The sequence below is a fragment of the Nicotiana tabacum genome, chromosome 24 (assembly GCF_000715075.1).
Source record: "Nicotiana tabacum cultivar K326 chromosome 24, ASM71507v2, whole genome shotgun sequence".
NCBI lineage: Eukaryota > Viridiplantae > Streptophyta > Magnoliopsida > Solanales > Solanaceae > Nicotiana > Nicotiana tabacum.
The window spans coordinates 21,090,948-21,115,967 of record NC_134103.1 but is presented as its reverse complement, the minus strand read 5'-3'; the positions used below and the strand labels follow the sequence as shown (position 1 = coordinate 21,115,967).

The 25,020-nt window shown below is 35.4% G+C and overlaps 1 protein-coding gene across 1 annotated transcript; it reads right to left on the bottom strand.

Moving 5' to 3' along the window:
• Positions 1-338: 338 nt before the first annotated feature.
• Positions 339-2,671, bottom strand: LOC107802129 (uncharacterized). Its single transcript, XM_016625575.2, has one exon. The coding sequence runs from the start codon at positions 2,423-2,425 to the stop codon at positions 479-481; it is 1,947 nt and encodes a 648-aa protein (XP_016481061.2). The 5' UTR covers positions 2,426-2,671; the 3' UTR covers positions 339-478.
• Between the last annotated feature and the right edge of the window lie 22,349 nt (positions 2,672-25,020).

The window sequence follows — 25,020 nt, the reverse complement described above, 5'->3', positions numbered from 1 at the left end:
CAGTTAAGAAATTTTAGGTTTGAGTTCAACTAAAAGTATGAAGTTTATCTCCATATATGGTGTTGATATTTTTAGCCGGTGGTATGATATAAAAAAAATCTCGATCATACCTCTCTCAATATGATACCTGAATAATAAATTTTTTCACTTTTCGACATTCAAACTTCTCAAAAGAACGAGAGGTTAGCTTCGGAGAGAGAATGTCCAGGACTATAGCTCTTTCCTTTCATTCGTTGTTCCTTCTCCAAAACATTAAGAATGTATGAGCTCAGTACTCATATTCAACACCATAATACATATATAACATATACTCCATAATTATTTGTTACTGTAGTATATAACAATACAACTACTGAACGTTTTTATTCAATATTCAACAACAGGAAAGACGAGCAGAACCATGTAGCAGACACGTTTAACTTTCTACAAAGACAACCAAATATTATATTCATACAAGCATTAATCAACTGTTTACAAATTATTCAATAGCTTGATTCTTCTCATCCAAGGGCAGGGAAAGGTACTCGCCAGCAAACTCGCCTTCAGTTTCCGACTGCAATTTTTCACCTTTCAAGTCCTTGCATTTCATATACAAAACCAAGTTCGCCACAAGATATTGATTCATCATCAGATATCCCATCACTGAAACCAGAGCAGTCTGCAGTATCACGTCCAACCTCCTCCACTTATTACCCTTTGCTACACCCATAATGACAAAAAACAATGAACCACAAACCATCATTATTCCCATTGAAAGCCCGTAATATAAATATATCCCAAAAGCTACCCATCTTTGCCCCTTCACCAAATAGGAACTTCTCCTCAATGTTTCATAACCCCATTTCGATTCAATTACTGCTATCACATAAGCTAATGACCAGTTAACATGTAGCCATAGCAGAACTGGCACGAGCACTACCAAAGCAGGAATAGCCAAAAACATTAAGTGATCCGAATCGTATTTAATTTCAATTAGTCCTAGAGCTTGAAGAATTTGAACTAAAATAGTCAAAACTAGGGTGAAAACAAGAGTGATTGAAATGAAAATGGTATGCGAAACGACTAAGGTGGAGAGAAGGGGAAAGAAGGACTTTCTGATAGATTTAATCGAAGAGACGAGGTTTATAGGTCTACCATAGGATGCATTAACTGTGCTATATGTAGTTGTGGCTACGGCGCATAGGAAAAGGAGGACCAAAAACAGAGAGTACGATGTTGGTACAATAATTTCGAAATTTGAAAGGAAAAGATGGGGTTGAACGAAACTGATGAAATCATAGTCCGGATGAAAGTTAGCAAGGTGAAAAGAAGGATACACGACAAGAAAGAAAGAGATAGGCAAGAGGAAGAGGATTGAAAGGGCATGGAAATGGGCAGAATTAGCTTTGAATATGCTCATTGCTGATTCTACGACCTCTGTCCATAGGCTAAGATTTTTCGTAGAAGTAGACGACATTGGAGGTGGATGATCATTAGCTAAAGATTGATGAAGAAGAAGATGCTCGATTTCCAAGGGCAATTTTTCACCATTCAAGTCGTTGCAACGCAGATACAAAACAACATTCCCCACAAGAAATTGACTCATCATCAGATAGCCAGTTACTGAATTCAGAGCAGTCTGTAATATTACCCCTGAACTTCTCCATTGATGACCCTTCCCTGCATCCATAATGACTAAATACATGGCACCTAAAACCACCATTATTCCCATCAAAAGCCCGTATAAGAGCATCATCGACAAAGCTACCGATCTCTTCCCCTTTACCAAATAGGAATTTCTCCTTAGTGTTTCGAAACCCCATTTGGATTCAACTATTGCTATCACGTAAGCTAATGACCAATTAACCTGCAACCATATCAAAACTGGCACGAGCATAATCAACACAGGAATAACCATAAACAAAAAGTGATTCGAGTCGTATTTAAATTCAATTAATCCAAGAGTTTGAAGAACCTGGACTAAAAAAACAAAGATTAGGGAGAAAACGAGAGCGATTGAAATGAAAATGGTATGCGAAACGATAAAGGTGGAGAGAAGGGGGAAGAAGGAATTTCTGATAGATTTAATCGAGGAAACGAGGTTGATAGGTCTACCATAGGATACATGAAGCGCGCTGTATGTAATTGTGGCTAGAGCACAGAGGAAAAGGAGGACCAGAAACAGAGTATATACTATGGGTACAATAATTTCGAATTTTGAAAGGAAAAGATGGGACTGAGGAAATTGAGTGAAAGTGGTGAAATGATAATCAGGATGAAAGAGAGCGAGGTGGAAAGAAGGATAAACGACGAGAGAGAAAAAGATAGGCAAGAGGAAGAGGATTGAAAGAGCATGAAAATGGCCACAGTTAGCTTTCAATATGTTCCTTATTGATTCTTGGATCTCTGTCCAAAGGATACGATTCTCTGTAGAAGAAGACGACATTAGAGCTAAAGATCAATGAAGAAGAAGAAGATGATGATCACTGTGAAGTGGAAAATGAAAGAAACTATATTTCGTTGACTTCAAATAATTCACCCCCCACAGAAAAAAAATACAAACGCTGTCATAGAAGATTTCTTCATTTCACCAAGTCGTGATATCAAATATTTGGTCCAGATATTAAAACTGAAGTTTCAAGGTACTTTCTTTGGGAATTAACTTACGTGCTGAAGTTGTCTGTTTTATTATTATTACTACTAATATATAGGTAATTAGTTCTATTTATTGTACCTGCATGCAATTATCTTTTGGTGACATAACAGTAGTAATGTTTTCTTATTTTTCCCAAGTGGTGTCAATTACCCGCATTGATTCATGTTTGAGAAATGCTTCATGATATAATTTTTTTCATATTCAAAATTCAAACACGAGACCTCCTCTTATAATGATTTCTCTTCTTATTCCTACTTAAATGCGAGTTCCCAAGATTGTTTGATAACTAATGACATTTTCTTTTGTCGTGGTGACAATAATTGGGGCCAAGATGGTGGAGGGGTTGGGAATTTCCCTTTCACGTGATGTCACAACATTACTAGACAGTTTGACTTTTATTAAGTGAGCTAAGCCAAAATTAAGAAAAGACTTACTATTCTCATACCCCTATTCAAAGTGGAATCAGAATTTAAAATTTATAGATTTTGAACTTGTAATCGAACCTATAGTTTATTAGTTACTGGATTCGCAGTTAAGTATTTATATATGTTTAGTTGGTTTCTTATTATAAATACAAACTATTGGATGTAATATATGTAATAGTAACTATATTGACCCCCTGTCTTCTGTAATTCTATCTTTTTCTCTTGCTACCTCTGTCGAGTGCATCAAATTCATTTTTTGAAAGTTCACTTGGTCTCTCAATATTCTTTTAAGCACTCATCCTCGTTAATAATCTATATTCGAAAAATAAATTCTGAAAATTTAAACGACGAAAACCAGAAATGTAGAAAAAAGATTAATTCGAGCTCACGGAATTTACAATGTTTCCCTAAGGAACTTAATTCCCTCCTATTACCCGAGGTTTAGGATTATTTCCTTCCAGGATAGAACGAATTACTTTTACTGGTGTCTTCAAACCCTAGTGACCAACGAGCTCAAAAATCGGTAGCAAATCACATTCACTTTAAGAGTTAGAAGAAGTGCATTTGTATATATACCCAATAAATATCTTTTTCTCCTCCCATAAGTGATAATAATAGATAATTGAGAGGTTAATTTATTAATTATTAATTAGTTCAATATTTTAGTCGTCCATATAATAATTGTGTTATTATCGAATTGTGCGCGCTTCAATTATTTTAATACAAGTAATGAGTTAATTATGTTCGCTTAGATAGATAATTTTTTTAAAAAACACGTAAAATTCTTCATAATCCTTCCACGTTTGTTCAGATAAGGTCGTCCTCAGATAGGTGATTTCAGAATCATCTAGGGTCTTATTGGCATTTCTTAATAGTAGTATAGTAAAAAGAAGAAAAAACAACGTAAAAGATCGATCACCTGTCAATTTTGTATCTGTGACATATTATATATCACTATAAGAAAAAGGGCTTTTAGTGGCGACAAAATTTGCCACAGAAAGTTTAATTGTAACCGCAGAATAGCTTTCGTGATGACGAGTGGCGACCAAGTGAGCGTTGACTATACTAAGTGGCATATACTTATTGGTTGCGACTTATAATGATCGTCACAAAACTTATTTTGGATTGCCACTAGAATTCACTCTAGAGAATCTGTCGCCACTAAATGCTAGCCTTTGGTGGCGACTCATACCGCCACAGATCATTGACGGCGACCATGGGTGCAACAAAAGCCTGACTTTGATGGCTACTTTTGTCGCTGCTAAATATTACATTTTAGTGATAACTTGGTATTGCCACCAAATCTCCATTTTGTGGCATCAAAATGTCGCTACTAATTATATTTTCTTTTAGTGGCAGTAGGTTATAATCGCATAAGCTCTTATTTTTTGTCACAACACATGTCTTCCATAAAAGGATTTTTTGTTTTAGAAAAATATATAAAACTATAGATATTTGTACAACTCAATAACAATTCTCAAAATAGAATTGTAGTCTTTTTAATGTTAAAAATTCTACACAGTCAAAAGTAGTCAATGTATATAAATTGCCATTTCACAACACAAACAAAAAAGGAATAGTCTTCAAGACATACTCCAATGTCTTCTACGATAGACAAAAAGAATATAAAAATATCTTCAAACTACTCCTTGAGCAACTTCACTTCCTGTTCTTGAAGTATCTTGTCCTTGCTATTAAAAAGTAAAAATGAACATCATTAATATATGCATACGTACAAAAAAGATAGTAAGTTTGAAGAAAGATTAGCCGAAAAGAGCGAGAAGAAGTAAAGCAAAGAAAGGTATTTCTGAAAAAATATTAAAACCCCACAAGCAATAATCTTTTAAAGTTTCACAAGCAATAACTTTATAAAGCATGGGAACATCAACCTTGTAAAATTTGGTAAGGATGCTTAGTTTAAATTATTATAAAATTTGTCAATCAGTGTGAGATGCAATTGATACTTTGTGAAATTCAGTTATCAAAACCAAAACAAATAATTATAAATCTGAATATAGTGCACGAATTGAATTGAATGCACAAAGTCGTATTACATAATCTATGTCCAAATTATTGAAAGCAACACGACAACGTAATGTTTGACTAAGAACCTACTGAAACCATCTATAATGCACAATCAATCACCAGTCAATAAAATAACAGAATTGAACTCTATGCAGTCAGCCACCTAACAATGATTTATTCATTCACCAAAAAATTACTTTTGCATTGAGCAGAGAGGGACATGTACTAGAGACCAAAATGACCAGAGATAAATTTGAGAATTTCTTAATAATTAGCTGGTCCCCATAGCGTCTAGATTGGTTTTGTCAGCAGATTAAGCACTCAGCAAAGCAAAGGGGAATTGTTTTCTTGAATGTGAAAGGAGAGGGTGGGGACAACGGAGTCCTCAGGTATTTGCTTTTGAATTTAGACATTATGCTAAGTTTAGTTTCAAAATAAAATGGATACATGTAAAATGAAAAATTAGTATATACTCTGTCACTTTTTAGGTAAAGGTATGTTTCTTTCTCCAGAGTAGCTTTATAATAGTATTATTATCCATGTCTCAATAAATGTAAGAAAATGACAAGACCAATTGTCATGTCCAATCTCCACTGATGTGGAAAACACAATATTACAGAATGATAAGGTCAATTGGAGTAAGTATTAGAGTTTCTTTAATGGCTTGAATATGAAAGGTCTTTCTTTTTAATAGATTTCTACCTATTATATTCTCAATAGGTTTAACGATATAAAAGAACTTAACACTCAGCAAAGCAGGGGGGATTATTTTCTTGAATGTGAAAGGAGAGGGTGGGGACAGTGGAGTCCCCAAGTATTTGCTTTTGAATTTCGATATTGTGCTAAGTTTAGTTGAACATTGGAAATTGAGAAATGATCAAGTTAAATTAATAGAAAAGGAGAACCATGTCATATACTCACAAATTTAAAAGAGCAGAGTCTGAACATTCTAACTAGTGCTTTTAATCGGAGTAGTCAACTGGTTCTTACTAACTCTTGATATTTAAAATTTAATAAGAAAAGCTACTTGTTAAATAACCTCAGTAGAAATTCTTATATATGCTTATGTTTTCAAGGAAAACTCATTCAGTTTTAATAAATATAGAGTAAAACTGATTTTAAGAGAAATCCCTATATAAGCTTATGATTTATGAATATACACTAAACTGATTTCAAGAGAAATCCCTACCTGTTGCATTATGATCAGCCATGCATCCATCTTTTCTTCGATCTTTTTATCAACTTGTAAATCCGTCCGTGCACGCTCAGCAGCCATTTATTCTTCTAGCTTACTTTGCAACTCAACATCCATTTCTTCTTCTAGCTTGCTTTTTAACTCGGCAGCCATTTGCTCACGTTCTTCTTGTAATTTTATATCCATTTCCTCTTGACGCATTCTTTCCATTTGAGAAGACATACTCGCCTCTAAGTCTACCTGCTGCATGTTCCACACTTTATAACTGTCCCAAAAATCTTTCCCAACCAAGTCTCTTCTTACTTGGATTCTTGTCTTGTACGCAGTATTTTTACACCCTTTACAAGAACACCGAATTACAGAGCTCACATTTGGTTGACTATATGCCCAACCAAGAAAGTCATGTATTCCTTTTATATACCTTCTGTCACATCTATCCCTAATATTCAACTAACTTTTATCCATATCTTTTCTACAAAAAGAAATGCAATCAATTAAAGAAAATTAATAATCAAAGCAAACCAATTATATAAGTAAGTGTTGAACTCAATGATTCTACACGAGTAGAAATCAATAATAGAAACACAAGCTATATAAATACGGTTTGAACTAAATGATTCTACACACGTACACGCACTAGGATATAGGACATCAATTTTTTTTATAATAATGAGAATACGTTGGATATGCTAAAAAATAATTAAATACCATAAAACGATCTTATAGAAGACAAGTCCGCAAAAAAATTCAATTCGATTATCATGTAAGGTTAGACTAAGTTTATTTTTCCCTTCTCAAAAAGTGAAGAACCTCTTGTCTAACTTTAAATGTCATGAATGGACTATCATTAAGAATCATAGTTCAGAAGATGATTTAATACAGAATCCTTTAAATTAGCACATGTAATCATTTTGTATTATCGGTAAAACAAAAATAGATTAGTTAATGGAATTTCAATGGAGACAAACACTCATAATGAGAAAGAACATATATTATAAAATGTAGGGAATGAAACTAATAGTTTATTTTTTCTTGTTTATTAAATCGTTTCTCTTCTAATAATATTCAGAAATATATATTATAATATCAGAGGAATGAAATCCTACAATACCTTCAAGCGAAAAACCCACATAAAGTCATCAATCACCCACAAATCCCACGTAAAGTCATCAATCACCCACAAATCCCACTTTCCTCTATCCCAAAAATTTTCTTATGTTAGAAAGACTACACATAAAACAATCCCAATAAAATTTAATGAAAAAATAAGGAGAAAGTATCTGATATTACAGATTGTACACCGGACAAATCCAGAAAAAAACAGAGGTTGGCTGATATATATGAGTATCTTTTCTTCAACAATAAAGTTGAACTCAAGCAAGAAATAATTCCTAAACTGATTGAGAAGAAATAACTTACTGATGTTCTCTAGTAAAACCTCAGGAAATCAAAGAAACAATACACCTTTGTTAGGTTCTTTAGCGCAGCAGGGTAAAAATCGCCATTTGGGTGAGAATCGCCACTTGTATTCGTCGATTTTGTGTTCTGTCTTTGAAGAGAGAATTTTCATTATGGTTTTAAGATATGATTTCTTCCCTTTTGAGTTAGGGATATGTAACAACTCGACTTATCGTTTTGAGAATTTACGTTCCGTTCAATGACTTAAGATCCCAAGCAATTTCGTAATATGTATTATGACCCGCGTGTGAGGTCGAGTTTGATTTTCAGAAGATTCGAAATTTAATTGAAAGAACAATTCTCATTTATAAAGCTTGAATTTCTAAAGTTTGATCAGAGATTTGACTTTTGAGCAAACGACTCAAGAATAGAATTTTGATGATTCCAATAGTTTTGTATGGTGATTTAGGACTTCGGCGTATGTCTGGATTTGGATATCTGTAGTACAATTCGACGTATTTTGGCGAAAGTTGAAAAATAAAAGATTTTTAGAATGTTTGACCGAGGAGTTGACTTTTCGATATCGGAGTCGGAATCTAGTTTTGAAAATTTTCATAGGTGCGTTATGTCATTTATAACTTGTGTGCAAAATTTGAAGTCAATCGGACTCGATTTGATAGGTTTCAATATCGAATGTAGAAGTTGAAATTTGTTAGTTTCATTAGGCTTGAATTGGAGTATGATTCGTGTTTTTAGCATTGTTTAATGTGATTTGAGGCCTCGACTAAGTACGTAATATGTTTTGGGACTTGTTGGTATGTTCGGACGGGGGTCCCGAGAGGCTCAGGTGAGTTTCGGAGTGGTTTCAGACCATTTCTAGGCTATTTTTAACTGTTGGGTTTTTGGCTACAGCAGTGTGCATCGCAGAAAATTCTGCTGCAGAGAGCTGACTTTGGAAGGTTATATCTCGTAATCTGTAAGGAATTTAGAGATAATTCAAAAATGAAAGTTGTTGCCCTTTGAGTCTAGTTCTAGAAATGTAAACCATTCATCATTTGGATAATTTTACAAAAAGTTATGATCGATTAACCGAAGCCTAGTACTGTAGTTGTTTTGCCTGGCAGTGTGCATCACGGAAATATTTGTTGCATAAGACTGACTTTGGAAGCTTATATCTCGTAATCTATAAGGAATTTAGAAATGATCCGAAAATAAAAGTTGTAGCCCTTTGTATCTAGTTTACAGAAAGTTAAACAATTTGGTATTTGGAGTTGGGTAAAAAATGTTATGGTTGATACACTACAGTCTGTCTAGGAAGAGTTTTGGAAAAGTTTAGTGTTTTGAGCATAAGCATGTAATGATCCAAAAGTCCATTTTTAGTTCTAGAGATCGAAATTCAATTTTGAGACTTTCGGTAGTTTCATAATGAATTATAGGAATGATCTGAAATGTTTGGTCTAATTTCATCAAGTCGCGTTTGGGTTTTTAGCTCGAAACATAAGTTAATTGTTTAACGAGCGAAATTGATATCACATTAAGCAAATAAGCTCCGAATTAAGTTTCGATTGAACGAATAGGTTCGTATTATTATTTGTGACTCATAGGAATAAGAATCGTCAAATTCTGAGTATGTATGATGAAGTTAGAACTTTTTTAGTAAAAAATAAACTGCTTGTGTAAACAGTTCTGGTGCGCACCTTTAGCGACCAGATTTGGCACTTTTAGCGATGAGAATGGGGCTTTTAGCGACCAGATTAGTGTTTTAATTGGGCAGAAACTTAAGGATGGCAAGATAAGTTAGATATCTATGGAAAAAAATAACTGTAAAAAATGGTCATTTCCTTCATTTTGTTTTGGATTTTTGGAGCACGATTCTTGGGTGATTTTGAGAATTTCTTTATGGCTTCGATTGGGGTAAGTATTCTACTTCTGAAAGTGATTATATTTCATAAATCCATGGTTATATTTTTTGTTTAATTCGAGTTTTAATGGAAGAAAATTGGAGTTTTTGTAAAATCTTTCAAAAATAATTTTTTTAGATTTGGAAGTCGATTCGTTATCGGAATTTGATAAAATTGGTATGGTTGAACTCGTATCGGAATGGGTGTTCTGATTTCGTAAATATTCTGTCGGGTTCCAAGAAACAGGCCCCGCATTGACCTTGGTTGACTTTTTAATGCAAAATTTTAAGTTGACGTTTTATTATCCGGAATTATTTTTGATGAATTTTAATGAAGTTATACAATCAATTTAAAAAGATCTGAGCTGCCCGGAGGTCAACTCAAGCAAGAAGGCTATTTTGGAATATCGGCTTAATTTCAAAAAGCTAAGTATCTTGCCTAACCTTGAGTGGGAGAATTACCCCTTAGGCATTGAGTGTTATGTGAAAATTGTGTAATTTAAAACCATGTATGCGAGGTGACGAGTACGTACTTGGTTTATATGTGCAAATTGCATTGGTTGAAATTCATAGACGCCCTTATGTATTAAATTAAAAAATTGTTAGAACATAGTAAATCCTTTATTTTTCATGCATCATTCCTTGTTTGCCGAGGTTATTTTTATATGATAATTTAGTGTGATTTTCACTTTGATTTTTAGGTGAAATACCCTGGTTAGTTGGGTTGACATTTTTTGAAAATAATTTCATTATGGATCCCTTATCTGCAAATAATTATTAAGCTTTAATCTATTTGCCAAAATTTGAATTTAAGAAGGCGTTGTTCCTTGATGAATTACTTTCCAGTTCATGTTGTTGAAATTAGTATTGAGTTATAAAGGTCGTACATCATATTGATGCAAAGTGTTAAATTGTGAAACATTATTCCGTTGAATTGTTCACTCTCGGATATTTTGTTAAGATTTTGTGCACATTATGGTCAAGCCATGAGCTCCTTATTGTGAGAAATAATGTATAGTTGATTTATGTGGCAAGCTTTAATATTTTAGCACTTGAGGTGCAATTTATGAGATGATGTATTATTGACACATGATATTGTTGGGAGATTTGTTCGAGTGTTTGCACGAGGTTTCTGCCGTGCTATTTTTACTATTGATATAAGCACATGTGGCGTGGCAAGACAGGCTATATATGTGGGTTTGCGCATGTGGCGAGACAAGGTGAGAATATTATTATGCGTATGTGGCGAAACAAGGCGTGCATTTATTTTATTATTGCGCACGTGGCGAGACAAGGTGAGCTATGTCGGGGATTGATTTGTGATGGCATGGGGGCTTGTTGTTGTTGATATTTGTGTTGGGACTACGAGGCGGTACCTTGGGAGTGCCATTTTGTTGATATTTCTGCACTTGCCTTTGGTTATTTTATTTTTCCGTAAGATGTAAATTATTTTGTTCTCCGTGATGTATTATTTGACTACATATTAAGTGTTTTGTATTTCTTGTTGTATTGTGTTGGCTTTGACTTTTTCGTACGAGACTCTAAGGATTTGTATGTCGGGTTTGTACTTGTTCTTAATGATTATGTTGTTTTAAATAAAATAAATTACTATTATGTTTTAATTTAATAAGTTTTACATCCAAATTAGTAGCTTATCTAATGGTTTATTTGAAGTGAAATGTCAGTTTTCTTCGCTCAAACTATTTCAAAAATTAACTCATTTTTTGTTGAATTCTTACTTGATTTACAAAATAATAATAACAATAACAATAATAATTGTAACCTTACTTTATTGAAAATAAATTGATCGTGCAGATTTTATGTATTGATATATATTTGGCACTAGAGTTGTCCGTTCGATTTTTATAGAGATATGGGCAAGAGGTGCCATGAGAATATGAAAGAGGGCTGAGGCCCGTATTTATGATTATGATATAAGATATTTATTTGAAAGGATTTTCTTCCAAAGATTTCTATTCGAAAAGCTTGTAGATAAAAGATGTATATTTTGAAGGACTTGATTAATTGGTTGTGCTTGTGTTCATTATTCGTTTGGGAAATATTTATGGTGTTTTTGTCGCCTTATTGTTTATATCACTAGTTGATTATTGTTGCTATCACTGCTATTTGTTTTCTATTAGTTTTGTATGCTATATTACACATGTTATTTGACTAGTGAGTGTCTTGACTATACCTCGTAACTACTCCACAAGGATTAGTCTTGATACTTACTGGGTACCGACCGTGGTGTACTCATACTACACTTCTATAATTTTTTTGTGCAGAGCCAGGTATTGGAGATATCGTACACGGGCAGAGTTAGTGTGTTGATCGCAAGGATTCAAGGTAGAGTTGCTTGTCCATAGCAGTCCCTTGGAGTCTTTTCATTTTTATTGTACTGTCACTCTTATTCGAACAGTATTGTACACTCGATCCTTGAGATCATTGCATGTATTCAGTTAGAGTTCGTGGCTTAGTATTACCAGTCTTGGGAGGTTGTTGTAATTGTTTCCGCTTTTTGTTTCGACACTTGTATTAAACTACACGTTTAAAAAAACAAAAAACTCGAAATATAATTTTAATCGGCTTACCTAATCTTAGAGACCAAGTACCATCACGACGCCTGTGGTGGAATTTTGGGTCGTGACAGGCTACTTTTGAGTTCTATTCCCTTTTTGAGCGTGAGAGATTTTTGAGAATTGAGAGCAGATTCTTTTAACTTTAAAAAGTAGAATAAATAACTTTATATATGTGTGAAGTGTTTGTATTTTAATTTATCCTTAAAACTTTAAAATGAAAAAAATAGTGGCGACCCAATTTCAACGAGCTAACTGTTGGAGCCAAATTTTCTCCTTTAGCGGGAAAGTAAAATTTTGTCCTGTAGCTGAAAATATTTGTTGCGACAAGGTAAAGTTGCCACTATAGTGTCTTTTCCGTGGCGATTTTTTATAATCGCCACAAATAACTTTACCTTTTTATTGCGATTTGCTAGAGTCGCCACTAAATCCCTAACTTTTGTGGCGATTAGTAGAGTCGCCACTGATACCTGCCACTAAAACCCTTTTTCTTGTTGTGTTATAACACCTTTAAAATATTTCTTCCATGCCTTTTCTTCTCCAAATCAATACCAGAAATTCGGCCAACACCACCTGCCTTTGATCGGTCAAAAATGTAGTCGAACAATCGACCGAATCGGTTGATTTTTCAAAATATTTTATTTTTTATTTTTTTATTTTTACAAAAATGACCAACTCCAGTCGGTTTTTATTTTTGCGAAAAAATTTGGGAAACTATTTTTGCGTACCGCGAAATATTTTTTTAAAGAAACCGACCAACTTTGGTCGGTTTTTTATTTAAAATAAATTAAAATTGATATTCAAAAAATCGATTGAAATCGGTCGGTCATATTTAAAATCCCAATCGATTTTGGTCGATAATTTTATCTTTTAATAAAATCAATCGAAATCGGCCTTATTTTTTGCACGAAAATGCAACTAAAGAGTATAATAAAATAAAGAAAGTCTTAAACCAAAATACACCAATTGTCTAGTGGTAGAATAGTATCCGTTCGATTCCCTTATGATATATTTTTTAATTACATAATTAAAATTAATACCAACCGGTTTCGATAATTTTTTAGGCAGATGTTTTTCTTTTTTGGTCGTTTTTGGAATTTAATTGACCGACCGAAGCTGGTCGATTAGCTCTACTGATCACACGATTACCGACCTCCACGAATCAATCGATTTTCAATCAATTTTGCTAATTACCAAATAATATCGGACGATTTTGACAGTCGGATTTCGCCCCCTTTTTTAGTAGTGAATAGGCAAAAAATATCTCTCAAGATTATTAACAAAGGTGAAACAATTAAGTATTTCATCGAAATGATAAGAACTTGGTCGTACACCATGTAATTAGAATATGATTACTTCAATGATATTTACTCCTCCCAAAATAAACTTTAGACCAAAATAATCTTAATTTGTTCCCTGAAAATGCAACAAATACTTTTAAACTCTTTATTCCAAGGGCAATTTTAAAAAAAAAAATTAATTCTTTTTTGATATCAGAAAAAATTAAATATTATTGACCACAAAAAAAAAATCAATTAAACTGGACCTTAAAGTACATGTTATTAAAAGCAATAGATAAGAATGGCAATGGGGCGATACGGGTACTGGGCGAGGCATGTTACAACGTTTATGGGGCGGGTTAAAATAATTTTTTGTTAAGTTTAGGCGGGTACATGATGGGTCGCGGGTGGGATTCCCAATCTTACTACTTTTTATTGAATTTGGCGGATCTCTCGTATCGTGCTTCCAATTCCCATTCTGCTCTTAATATTTTAGAAAAAAATATAATTCTTGGGTTAATCAGGACTGCATTAGAATAGTCAATCACCAATGTAGGAGTAATATTTTAACATCATCTCAAACTATGAAAGAAACCAACATAATTCTGCATATATCTGATTAGCTCATTCAATCGTTCACAAGTAAATCACTTGACCGATTCTGCAAATAAGGCCCTAAAGCTTATCGATTACTCCTCTCAAAGATCAGCATATAGAAATCCAATTTTATTATATATATATATATATATATATATATATATATATATATATATATATATATATATATATATATATATATATGAAATTGTAACGACCCAAACGGTCATTTTTAGAATTAGCGTCCCGTTCGGCGGCTTAAGGTCTCGAGCAGCTTCGTATTATGTATTATGACTTGCGTGTGTGGTCAAGTTTGATTTTCATATATATATATATATATATATATATATATATATATATATATATATATATATATATATATATATATATATATATATATATATATATATATATATATGAAATTGTAATGACCCGTTCGGTCATTTTTAGAATTAGCGTCCCGTTCGGCGGCTTAAGGTCTCGAGCAGCTTCGTATTATGTATTATGACTTGCGTGTGTGGTCAAGTTTGATTTTCGGATGATTTAGGGTCAATTTGGAAGAGAGATTCTTGTTTCAAAAGCTTAAGCGGTAAGAGTTGACCGAAATTTGACTTTGGTGTAGACGACTCCGAACTGGCGTTTTGATGATTTCAATAGTTTCGTAAGGTGATTTTGGACTTAGGCGTGCGTGCATCCGAATTTGGATTTGGAGGTACGTAGGATAATTTGAAATATTTTGGCAAAAAATTGAAAAGTTGAAGTTTTAGAAGGTTAAGATGGTTGACCGGGAGTTGACTTTGTTAATATCGGGCTCGAATTGCGATTCTGGGAGTTGGATTAGCTCTGTTATGTCATTTGAGGCTTGCATGCAAAATTTGACGTCATTCCGGGTTGATTTGATATGTTTCGGCACGGGTTTTGGAAGTTGGAAGATTTGGAAATTCATAAGTTCGATTCTAGGTGCGATTCGTAGTTTCGACGTTGTTTGATGTGATTTAAAGCCTCGATTAGGTCCGCGTTATGTTATGAAATTAGTTGGTATGTTCGGACAGGGTCTCGGGGGTTTCGGGGGCCTCGAGTGTGTTTCGGATAGGCTACGAGCGGTTTCTCCATGTTGTTGGACTGCTGATTTACAGGTATCTGGTGTTCCTCATCATGATCACGATAAAATAGCCGCGTTCGCATAGTGTAATATGGAGGCTGACAGAAAATGTTCTTCGCGTTCGCAGGGAATGTTTTGCGATCGCGTACGTGTGAGTTCTCCCTCATCGCGTTCGCGTTCGCGTAGCACAGCCTTGGCAGATGGTATGTTTTTCTCCTTCGTGATCACATGTATTCGTTCGCGATCGCATAATACATTTTTGGGCAGTTGTCATTCCTTGTTCGCGATCGCAATTGCATTTCTGCAAACACGATGTGTTATACCTAGGCAGCAGAATATAATTTTCAAAATCGTGGGTTTTGTCCATTTTTCATCTTTTGAGCTAGAGACCTCGGATTTGAGCGATATTTGAGGGGTTCTTCGTGTATTCGATTGGGGTAAGTGTTCTTTATCCAAAATTTATTGTATTTCATGATTCCATCTTTATTTTTAGCATTTAATTAGTGGTTTGAGTTTAGGAAAATGAGGATTTTGAGAAAAACTTTCAAAAATATAAAATGATGGTTTGAAGGACGAATTGATGTAGGAAATTGATAATTTTTGTATGGTTCAACTCATTTTGGAATAGGTGTTCAGGTTTTGTGAATATTATAGTGTTCCGAGATGCAGGCCGCAGGTTGACTTTTTAGTTTTAATTAAAGATCGAAGCTTTATTATCCGAAATTATTTTCTATGAGTTTTATTTATGATTTGAATTTATTTTGGCTAGATTCGAGCCTTCTGGAGGTTGCTTCATTCGAGAAGGTCATTTTAGAGTATCGGTCTAGCTTCTTTGAGGTAAGTATCTTGCCTAACCTTGTGTGGGGGAACTACCTCTTAGGATTTGAGTCATTTGTACTAATTGTGTCATGTGAAGGCCGTGTACGCGAGGTGACGAGTACGTGCTCGGGTTTTTTTGTTGAAATTAACCGTTTAGGGCCCTTAGGTTCTTATGTTCATTAGATCTGAAGTTGTTTTTTCATGTTAAATCCTCCATTTACTAAATTCACCCTTACGTGTCTTATTTGTAATTAATTACTTCATATTCTACCCTTATTGCCGATTAAACTCTTATGTTCCATAACTGAAGTTGTTGTCTCTTTTATTGTCATGCTATCCTTTCCGTAATTGCTTAACCTTAATTGAAGTTATTATTATCGCTTCCGTAATTGCCTAACCTTAATTGAAGTTATTAGTATCTCTTCCATAATTTGCTTAACCTTAATTGAAATTACTATTATCTCTTCCGTAATTGCTTAGCTTAAATTGAAGTTATTATCCCTTTCATTGTTGACGCATTCTTATTTGGGGTCATTGATTCATGCTATATCTCTCGTCGCCGAATTATACTTTTGTGGAATCATTATTACACATTATCTCTCCCTTGTTGAGACCATTATTCCCTGCTGTGTCTTTCTTTGTGAGCTCGTTCTTCTGTTTCTTTGTGTTATGAAGTTCTTGGGATGACTTACTCGCCGTATTCTGGCGTTATTATTATTATTATTATTATTATTGTTGCTGTTGTATGTTGTGGTTATGCCGTAGGCTCTTTATTGTGAAATTTTGTTATTGTTTGGTTTCTTTGGCAAATTGTGATTTTGGGCACTTGAGATGCGATTTGTGATACATTGTGATATTGAAACGCATGCGGTGGTATAAGGTCTTGGTGTTGAAACGCATGCGGTGAGATAAAGTGGGCTTGATAAGGTGCGCTAAAACTTGTGTAATATGGCCATTAATTTGGCTTCTTCTCAAGTGAGGGCCAAATTTTCTTGACATTTGCCATGACATAATATCCACTATGACAAAATTTATGGATCATAACATTTTCCATGACATCATATCCATTATTAAGCTAAGAATTTCTTACTATAAATAGAGGAGTTTCTCCTCATTTATAAACACACAAATTCAAGAGCTTTTCACTCTTGTCTTTCTTTCTGCTCCTTTATTTCATTATAGAATATTTTGTAAGTGAGTGAGTGTTGGGAAACACTTGTGTGAACCCTTTTGGAGTGATCTCGTGAGGTTATTCTCTTGGGGTATTTGGGACTAACTAGAGTATTTACTCTAATTTTGTACTCTCTTTTGTACTCTTGTTGGTATAGTGAAATTGATCCTCTCCGCTTGTGGACGTAGGTCACCTTGACCGAACCACGTTAAATTTGTGACTTCTTTATCTTCTTTAATTGCCGTTACTATCAACTTGCATTGTCTTTGTTATTGTCATTATAACATTATTTGGCTAAATTCTGCACTACCCGGTTTATTGATTCTAACAAATTGGTATCAGAGCCAGATCTAACCGGGTTAGTTTAAATAGCCAAAATGACTCTAACAAAGTTTTATGTTGATAAATTTGACCGAAGTGCAAACTTCAGAATGTGGCAATTAAAGATGGAAGCTATCCTAATTCAGGATGGCTTAGATTTGGCACTGCAAGGAAAGGAGAAGATGCCGGATAAAATGACAGACGAGGAGTTTGCCGTCATAGACAAAAAAGCAAAAGCATGTATTATTTTAAATCTTTCAAATGAGATTTTGCGTGAAGTTGTAGAAGAAATCTCAGCCAAAGGCATATGGAAAAAGCTTAAAACTCTATATATGAAAAAGAACAGTAGAAAACAGGCTTTACCTAAAGCAAAAACTCTACACTTTTCGTATGGCTGAAGATACCTCTATACTTACACATCTTGATACTTTTGATTCTCTTCTTATGAATTTAAGTAACATAGATGCTGAAATCAAAGATGAGGATTAAGTTGTGTTATTGCTTGTTTCCTTACCCCAGTTGTTTAAACATATAAGATATACTATACTTTATGGAAAGGATAATATCTCTTATAAAGATATCAAATCTATTTTGAAATCAAAAGAACAAATAGATAGAGATATTACTAGGGAAACTAGTGGGAACCAAAGGGAAGACTTATTCATAAGAGGTAGATCTAATAAGAAAGATTCAAGTAGTGAGTAACCTAAATCAAGGTCAAAATATATATACAGAAATGTCATGTGCAAATATTATCATAAGAAAGGTCACATTATTTCTGAATTCTTTAAACTAAAAACCAAAAAAAGCATACAGAAAAGAAAAATGAGCACAAAAATACTGATATTGCCGAAGCAAGTGTAGCTGTTGATGAGACTGAGGGAACTATTTTTTTTAGCAACTACTAATAGTTTCAAATCTAACAATGAGTGAATTTTAGATTCGGGTTGTTCTTATCATATGTGTCCCAATCGGGATTTATTTACCACATATGAATCTATTGGATGTGGACAATGTTGCCTGCAAAGTTATTGAAAAAGGTACAGTCAGAATCAAAATGAACGATAGTGTGGTGAGAACTCTCACTGATGTTATACATGTTCCTGACTTGAAGAAAAATCCCATCCCTATGGGTACTCTAGAATCTCTTGGGTGCAAGTACACAAGTGAAGGTGGAGTTCTGAAAATTTCTCATGGTGCTCTTATGATCATGAGAGCACGCAGATCTGGTATGTTGTATACGCTTTTGAGATATACTGTTACAGGTGCTTCTGTAGTTTCAATATCAGATAAATCAGATTCCGACATCACCAAATTGTGGCATATGCGATTGGGGCATATGAGTGAAAAAAGGTCTTTCCATCCTCATCAAAAGAGGTCTCTTATGTGGCCAAAGTACCAGAAATATGGAGTTCTGTGAACATTGTGTATTCGGAAAGCATAAAACAGTCAGCTTCAAATCTCCAGCGATTCATAGAACAAAAGGTACTTTGGATTACATTCATTCAGATCTTTGGGGTCCTTCACGTACCCCATCAAAATGTGGTTCCAGGTATATGTTAACTTTCATTGACGATTATTCATGGAAAGTTTGGGTTTATTTCCCGAAAAATAAAAGTGACGTTTTCTTAAATTTCAAACAATGGAAAAGTTTTGATTGAGAAGCAAACAGAAAAACAAGTTAAGAGGCTTAGAACAGATAATGGCTTGGAATTTTGTAATGATGAATTCAACGAATTTTGCAAGAATGAAGGAATTTCTCGACATCGTACTGTGAGAATGACTCCTCAACAAAATAGTATGGCAAAAAGGATGAATAGAACTCTTTTGGAAAGGGCTCGTTGCATGATTTTAAATGCTGGGTTGGCAAACGCCTTTTGGGCAGAAGCTATCTCTACAGCTTGTTATATTGTCAACCGAGCACCTTCTGCACCTTTGAACTTTAAAACTTCAGAGGAAATGTGGTTAGGTACTCCTGCTAATTATTCTGATTTAAAGATATTTGGTTGCCCTGCATACATGCATGTAAATGATGGAAAATTAGAGTCAAGAGCTAAAAAGTGCATTTTCCTTAGGTATGCATCTGGGGTGAAAGGATACCGACTATGGTATCCTGATCCCACACCAAAATTTGTAATTAGCAGAGATGTAACCTTTGATGAATCCTCTATGTTACATTCTAGTAAGGAGTCTTCTAGTTCTTGTAATACAGATAAAGAAAAGAGTACACAAAACCAGGTGGAGATTGAGATTGGCATTCCTTCCGAGCCAAGCTCATCAACTTTGGAGCAAAATACAGTTGAAACTCCTGAAGTTGAACCAGAAGCTGAAATTCCTGACATTGAGACTCCTGAAAGTTGAATCAGAAGAAGATGAATATTCTATAGCCAAACATAGACCAAGAAGAGAAGGTAAACAACCATTAAGGTTTGGATATTATGTTGCATTTTCTTTTTCAGTTGCACAGGAAACTGAAAAAATTGGAGAACTATCAAAATATTCAGAAGCAGTCTCTGGTGCTGACTTAGCCAAGTGGTTGATTGCAATAAATGAAGAAATTGAGTCTCTCCACGAGAATGGTACTTGGTCTCTTGTGAAGCCGCCATCAGGAAAAAGAATTGTTGGTTGCAAATAGGTCTTCAAGAAAAAGGATGGCATTCCAGGGGTTGAAGATGCGAGGTATAAGGCACGATTCGTTGCAAAGGGATATAGTCAGGTACAAGGAGTTGATTTTAATGAAATTTTCTCACCTGTTGTTAAACATAGCTCTATTCGTGTCTTGCTTGCCTTCGTTGTCATGTATGATTTGGAATTAGAACAACTTAATGTTAAGACAACTTTCTTACATGGAGAAATTGAGGAACAAATATACATGCATCAACCCGAAGGATTTGAAATTGAATAAAAAGAAGATCATGTTTGTTGGTTAAAGAAATCCTTGAACGGATTAAAGGAGTCTCCAAGGCAATGGTATAAAAGGTTTGATTCCTTTATGTTGGGTCATAATTATTCGAGGAGCATGTATGATAGTTATGTTTACTTCCGGAAGTTAAATGATGGTTCATTTGTGTACCTATTATTATATGTTGATGACATGCTCATTGCTGCTAAGGATTTAACAGAAATTCACAATTTGAAAGGTCAGCTGAAAAGTGAATTTGAGATGAAAGATTTGGGAGCAGCGAAGAAAATACTTGGCATGGAGATCAAAATAGATCGAAAAGCCAACTGGCTATTTCTGACCTAGAAGAAGTACTTGGAGAGGTTTGGCATGAAAGATACTAAACCAGTTAGTACCCCTCTTGCTGCTCATTTTAAGTTATCAGTTGCTCAATCCCCGCAGTCAGAGGAAGAAGAGAGGTACATGGCACATGTTCCTTATTCCAGTACAGTTGGCAGTATTATGTATGCAATGGTTTGTACACGTCCAGATATTTCACAAGCAGTTAGCGTGGTAAGCCGGTATATGGCTTACCCTGTTAAAGCATATTGGCAGGCTGTGAAATGGATTCTCAGATACTTGCGAGGTACTTCAAACACACGTTTGGAGTTTGGGAGAAATACTAACACTTTGGTTGGTTTTGTAGACCAAGATTATGAAGGTGATCTTGACAAAAGAAAATCACTGACAGGCTATGTATTTTGCATTGATGGTTGCGCTATTAGTTGGAAAGCTACATTACAACATGTAGTAGCTTTATCTACTACCGAAACAGAATATATGGCAGTGACCGAGTCAATCAAAGAAGCCTTATGGTTGAAGGGTCTATTTGCGAAACTTAATTCACACCAATGTGGTCTTACCATTTTCTGTGATAGTCAAAGTGCCATTCACTTAACTAAAGATCAGATGTATTATGAGAGGATGAAGCACATTGATATAAAGTATTATTTCATCCGAGAAACCATTGCTGAAAGAAAAGTCTCTATTTAGAAGATCAACACTAGAGACAATCCTGCTGACATGTTCACAAAACCTCTTCCAGTGTCCAAGTTCAAGATTTGCCAGAACTTCATTGGCATTTATGAAGAGTGATTTTGCCCATTGGGATTTTTGCGGAGAAGGTGGAGCAAATTTACTATATATAAGCTGAAATTAGGCCAAGGTGGAGATTTGTAATATGGCCATTAATTTGGCTTCTTCTCAAGTGGGGGCTAAGTTTTCATGACATTTGCCATGATATAATATCCACTATAACAAATTTGTAGATCATGAAATTTGCCATGACATATTATCCATTATTAGGCCAAAAATTTCTTGATATAAATAGAGGAACTTCTCCTCATTTGTAAACACACCAATTCAAGAGCTTTTCACTCTTGTCTTTCTTTCTCCTCCTTTATTTCATTATAGAGTATTTTGTAAGAGAGTGAGTGTTGGGAAATACTTGTGTGAATCCTTTTGGAGTGATCTTGTGAGGTTATTCTCTTGGGATATTTGGGACCAATTAGAGTATTTACTCTAATTTTGTACTATCTTTTGCACTCTTATTGGTATAGTGAAATTATTCCTCTGCTCTTGTGGACGTAGGCCACCTTGACCGAACCACGTTAAATTTGTGTCTTCTTTATCTTCTTTAATTGCCGTTATTATCAACTTGCATTGTCTTTGTTATTGTCATTATAACATTGTTTGGCTAAATTCCGCACTACCCGGTTTACCGATCCTAATAACGCGGGATGCTATTTCGGGAAAAATAATTTTTCAAACCTAAATGTAAAGGCTCCCGCTGTGATATAAGAAAATATTGTGATTCATTTTGTGATTTGAGACTACGAGGCAGTACCTCGATAGTGAAACTTTTTGACATTCTCCTATTCTTTTGTACTTGTCCTTGATCGTTGTTTCCTTAGCATACTATTAATTGTCTTTGTCCATGTTGCACTATTTGCTTAGTTATGTGTAGCTAATTCTTGTTATACTATTCGGTTTTTCAATTTCATTATTGTTTTTATTACATTGTACATTTTTGTGGTAATCATTTCTTATGTGCCATTGATTGTCTCTACTATTACCTGTTGACTTGAATTATGGTAGAACATTTGCACAAGTATATCCGTAAATAAATCACCTATATCAGTCTAAGAAGATGATCCTGATGTTTTGACCATTTACATGTACTCTAGTGTACTTGCCTTATGTGTGATAGCTATCTTGCTGGGTCGTGAGTTGTTTGTACGGTCATGAGTCATTATTATTGTTGGAACGTGAGTGGTCCATACAGATATTAGATATTGTCACTCTCTTGGCATGTGAGTGGTCCGTACAGATATTAGATATTATTACTCCCTTGGCACGTGAGTCGTCAATACTATGAATTGTAATGTGGGCACAAGATTCTAAGTGATTAGGGTTCATGAATTGGGACCCGTGATTTGTGATTTTGAGGTTTGGTACCTCGTGGAAATTCTTGAATAAACATGGTGTGAAAGTGGTTGTTCTTATTGAGTTGTCACTTGTTTTCCTTTATTTGGTTTCACCAAATTTGAACTGTGTCTAGCTTACTCTACAGTGTTATTACCTGTTGTGTCTCGTTGCTAACTGTTGTTTTTAGTTCCTATTACAAACATTGTATTATTATTGTAATCATGCCTAGCTTTATATTGATATTGTTCCATGTAAGTTATACATTTACATTTGTTCAGGTTGTATAGTCCAGTGGGTGTCTTAACTGTTCCTCGTCACTACTCCACCAAGGTTAGTTTTAATACTTACTGGGTACCGCTGTGGTGTACTCATTCTATGTTTCTGCATATTTTTGTGCAGATCCAGGTGCCTCAGATGTTGTTGATTATCGACTAGCTGGTCGAGTATTGCTGTGGAGACTCAAAGTAAACCCGTCGTCGCATTCGCAGTCCTCAGTGTCACCGTCTGAAACTTCCTCTTGTACTGTTTATTTCTCTCTCAGGACAGTTGTATTTAGGGATTTTCTAGAAATCTCTGTAAAGAGTATGACTTGTACTACCGATTTTGGGATTGTAAGTTTTGTATAGAGATTTTTATTTCATATTTTAATAGTTGATGGTTTAATTTTGCTATTAATTCAGTAAGTGTTAGGCTTACCTATTCTTAGAGACTAGATGCCGTCACGACATCCTACAGAGGGAATTTGGGGGTCATGATAAGGTTGTATCAGAGCTCTAGGTTCATACGTGCTATGAGTCATAAGCGAATTTAGTAGATTCTTGCACAGCTTTACGGAGACGTCTGTACTTATCTTTGAGAGGCTACGAAACTATTAGGACAGGTTTGCTTCTTTCATTACTATTGTGCGAGTTTATTGATCTCGGAGTTTGAGTTTTTTATCATTTTATTTTCTCACATATGTTGAGAACACGAGCTGCAGTAACTGATGACACTGCCCCTAGAGCCGGTGTCGCTAGGGGCCGGGGCAGAGGTAGAGGCCGAAGAGGAGCACGTATCGTAGCTAGAGCAACTACCAGAGCAGCAGTTGAGGAGATGCAAGTAGCTCCGGTTAGGGGACAGGTACCGGAGGCACCTGTTGCTATCCCGGGACTTCAGGACACTTTGGCACAGTTCCTGAGCATGTTTTGTGCAATATCTCAGGCGAGGTTGATTCTGGTTGCACCAACTATTTCACAGATCGGGGGAGGAGCTCAGACTCCCGCCGCCCGTATTCCGGAGCAGTGAGTCCACGTTGTTCAGGTTCCAAGTGTCATGCCAATATAACCTGTTATCCCAGTTCAGCCCGTGGTTGGGGCAGCAGCATCTGAGGAAGAACAACTTAGACTTGCGGGGTTTAAGAAGTATTACCCTCCTACTTTTAGTTGTTTGGCTTCAGAGTATGAGCATAGGTTCCTAGAGGAGTACCACCGTATTCTCTGCACAATGGGTATTGTGGAGACGAGTGGGGTTTATTTTACTACGTTCCAGCTTAGGGGAGCAACATATCAGTGGTGGCAAGCGTATGAGTTGGATAGTCCGGCCTATGCAGTTTCACTTTCATGGACTTAATTTTTAGAGGTGTTCTTGAGAGAGTTTGTTCCCCAGACCCTTCGGGAAGCATGACACATGGACTTTGAGCAGTTGCGCCAGGGCACTATGTCGGTGTCAGAGTATGTTATTAGATTTAGTGATTTGTCCAAACATGCACCTGCTTTGGTTTCTATAGTCAGAGAGTGAGTCTGCAGGATCATTGAGGGGCTCAATCATGATATCCGGTTCAACATGGCCCGGGGTCGGATGTTCTATTTCAGCAGGTAGTAGAGATCGCTCGCCGATTAGAGGGCATGCGGGACCAAGAGAGAGAGAGAGAGGGCATGCGGGGTTAGGAGAGAGATGGCAGGGAGTCTAAGAGGCCTCACAGACCGGGAGGATCTACTGGTCCTTATTTTGGGGCAGGGTACGACATGGTAGAGGTTTCGTGGGTTAGCTAGTTCAATTTGCACTTCAGGATTCATATGGTATTTTAGGTACCCATGGGTCTTAGGGTCCATATCAGACAACTTACACAGCCACGTCAGCAGTGAGGTTGCTTTGAGTGTGGAGTTACCAGCCACATGGTGAGAGATTGTTCTAGACTCCCAAAAAATGTATCACAGCGGGGTATTCAAC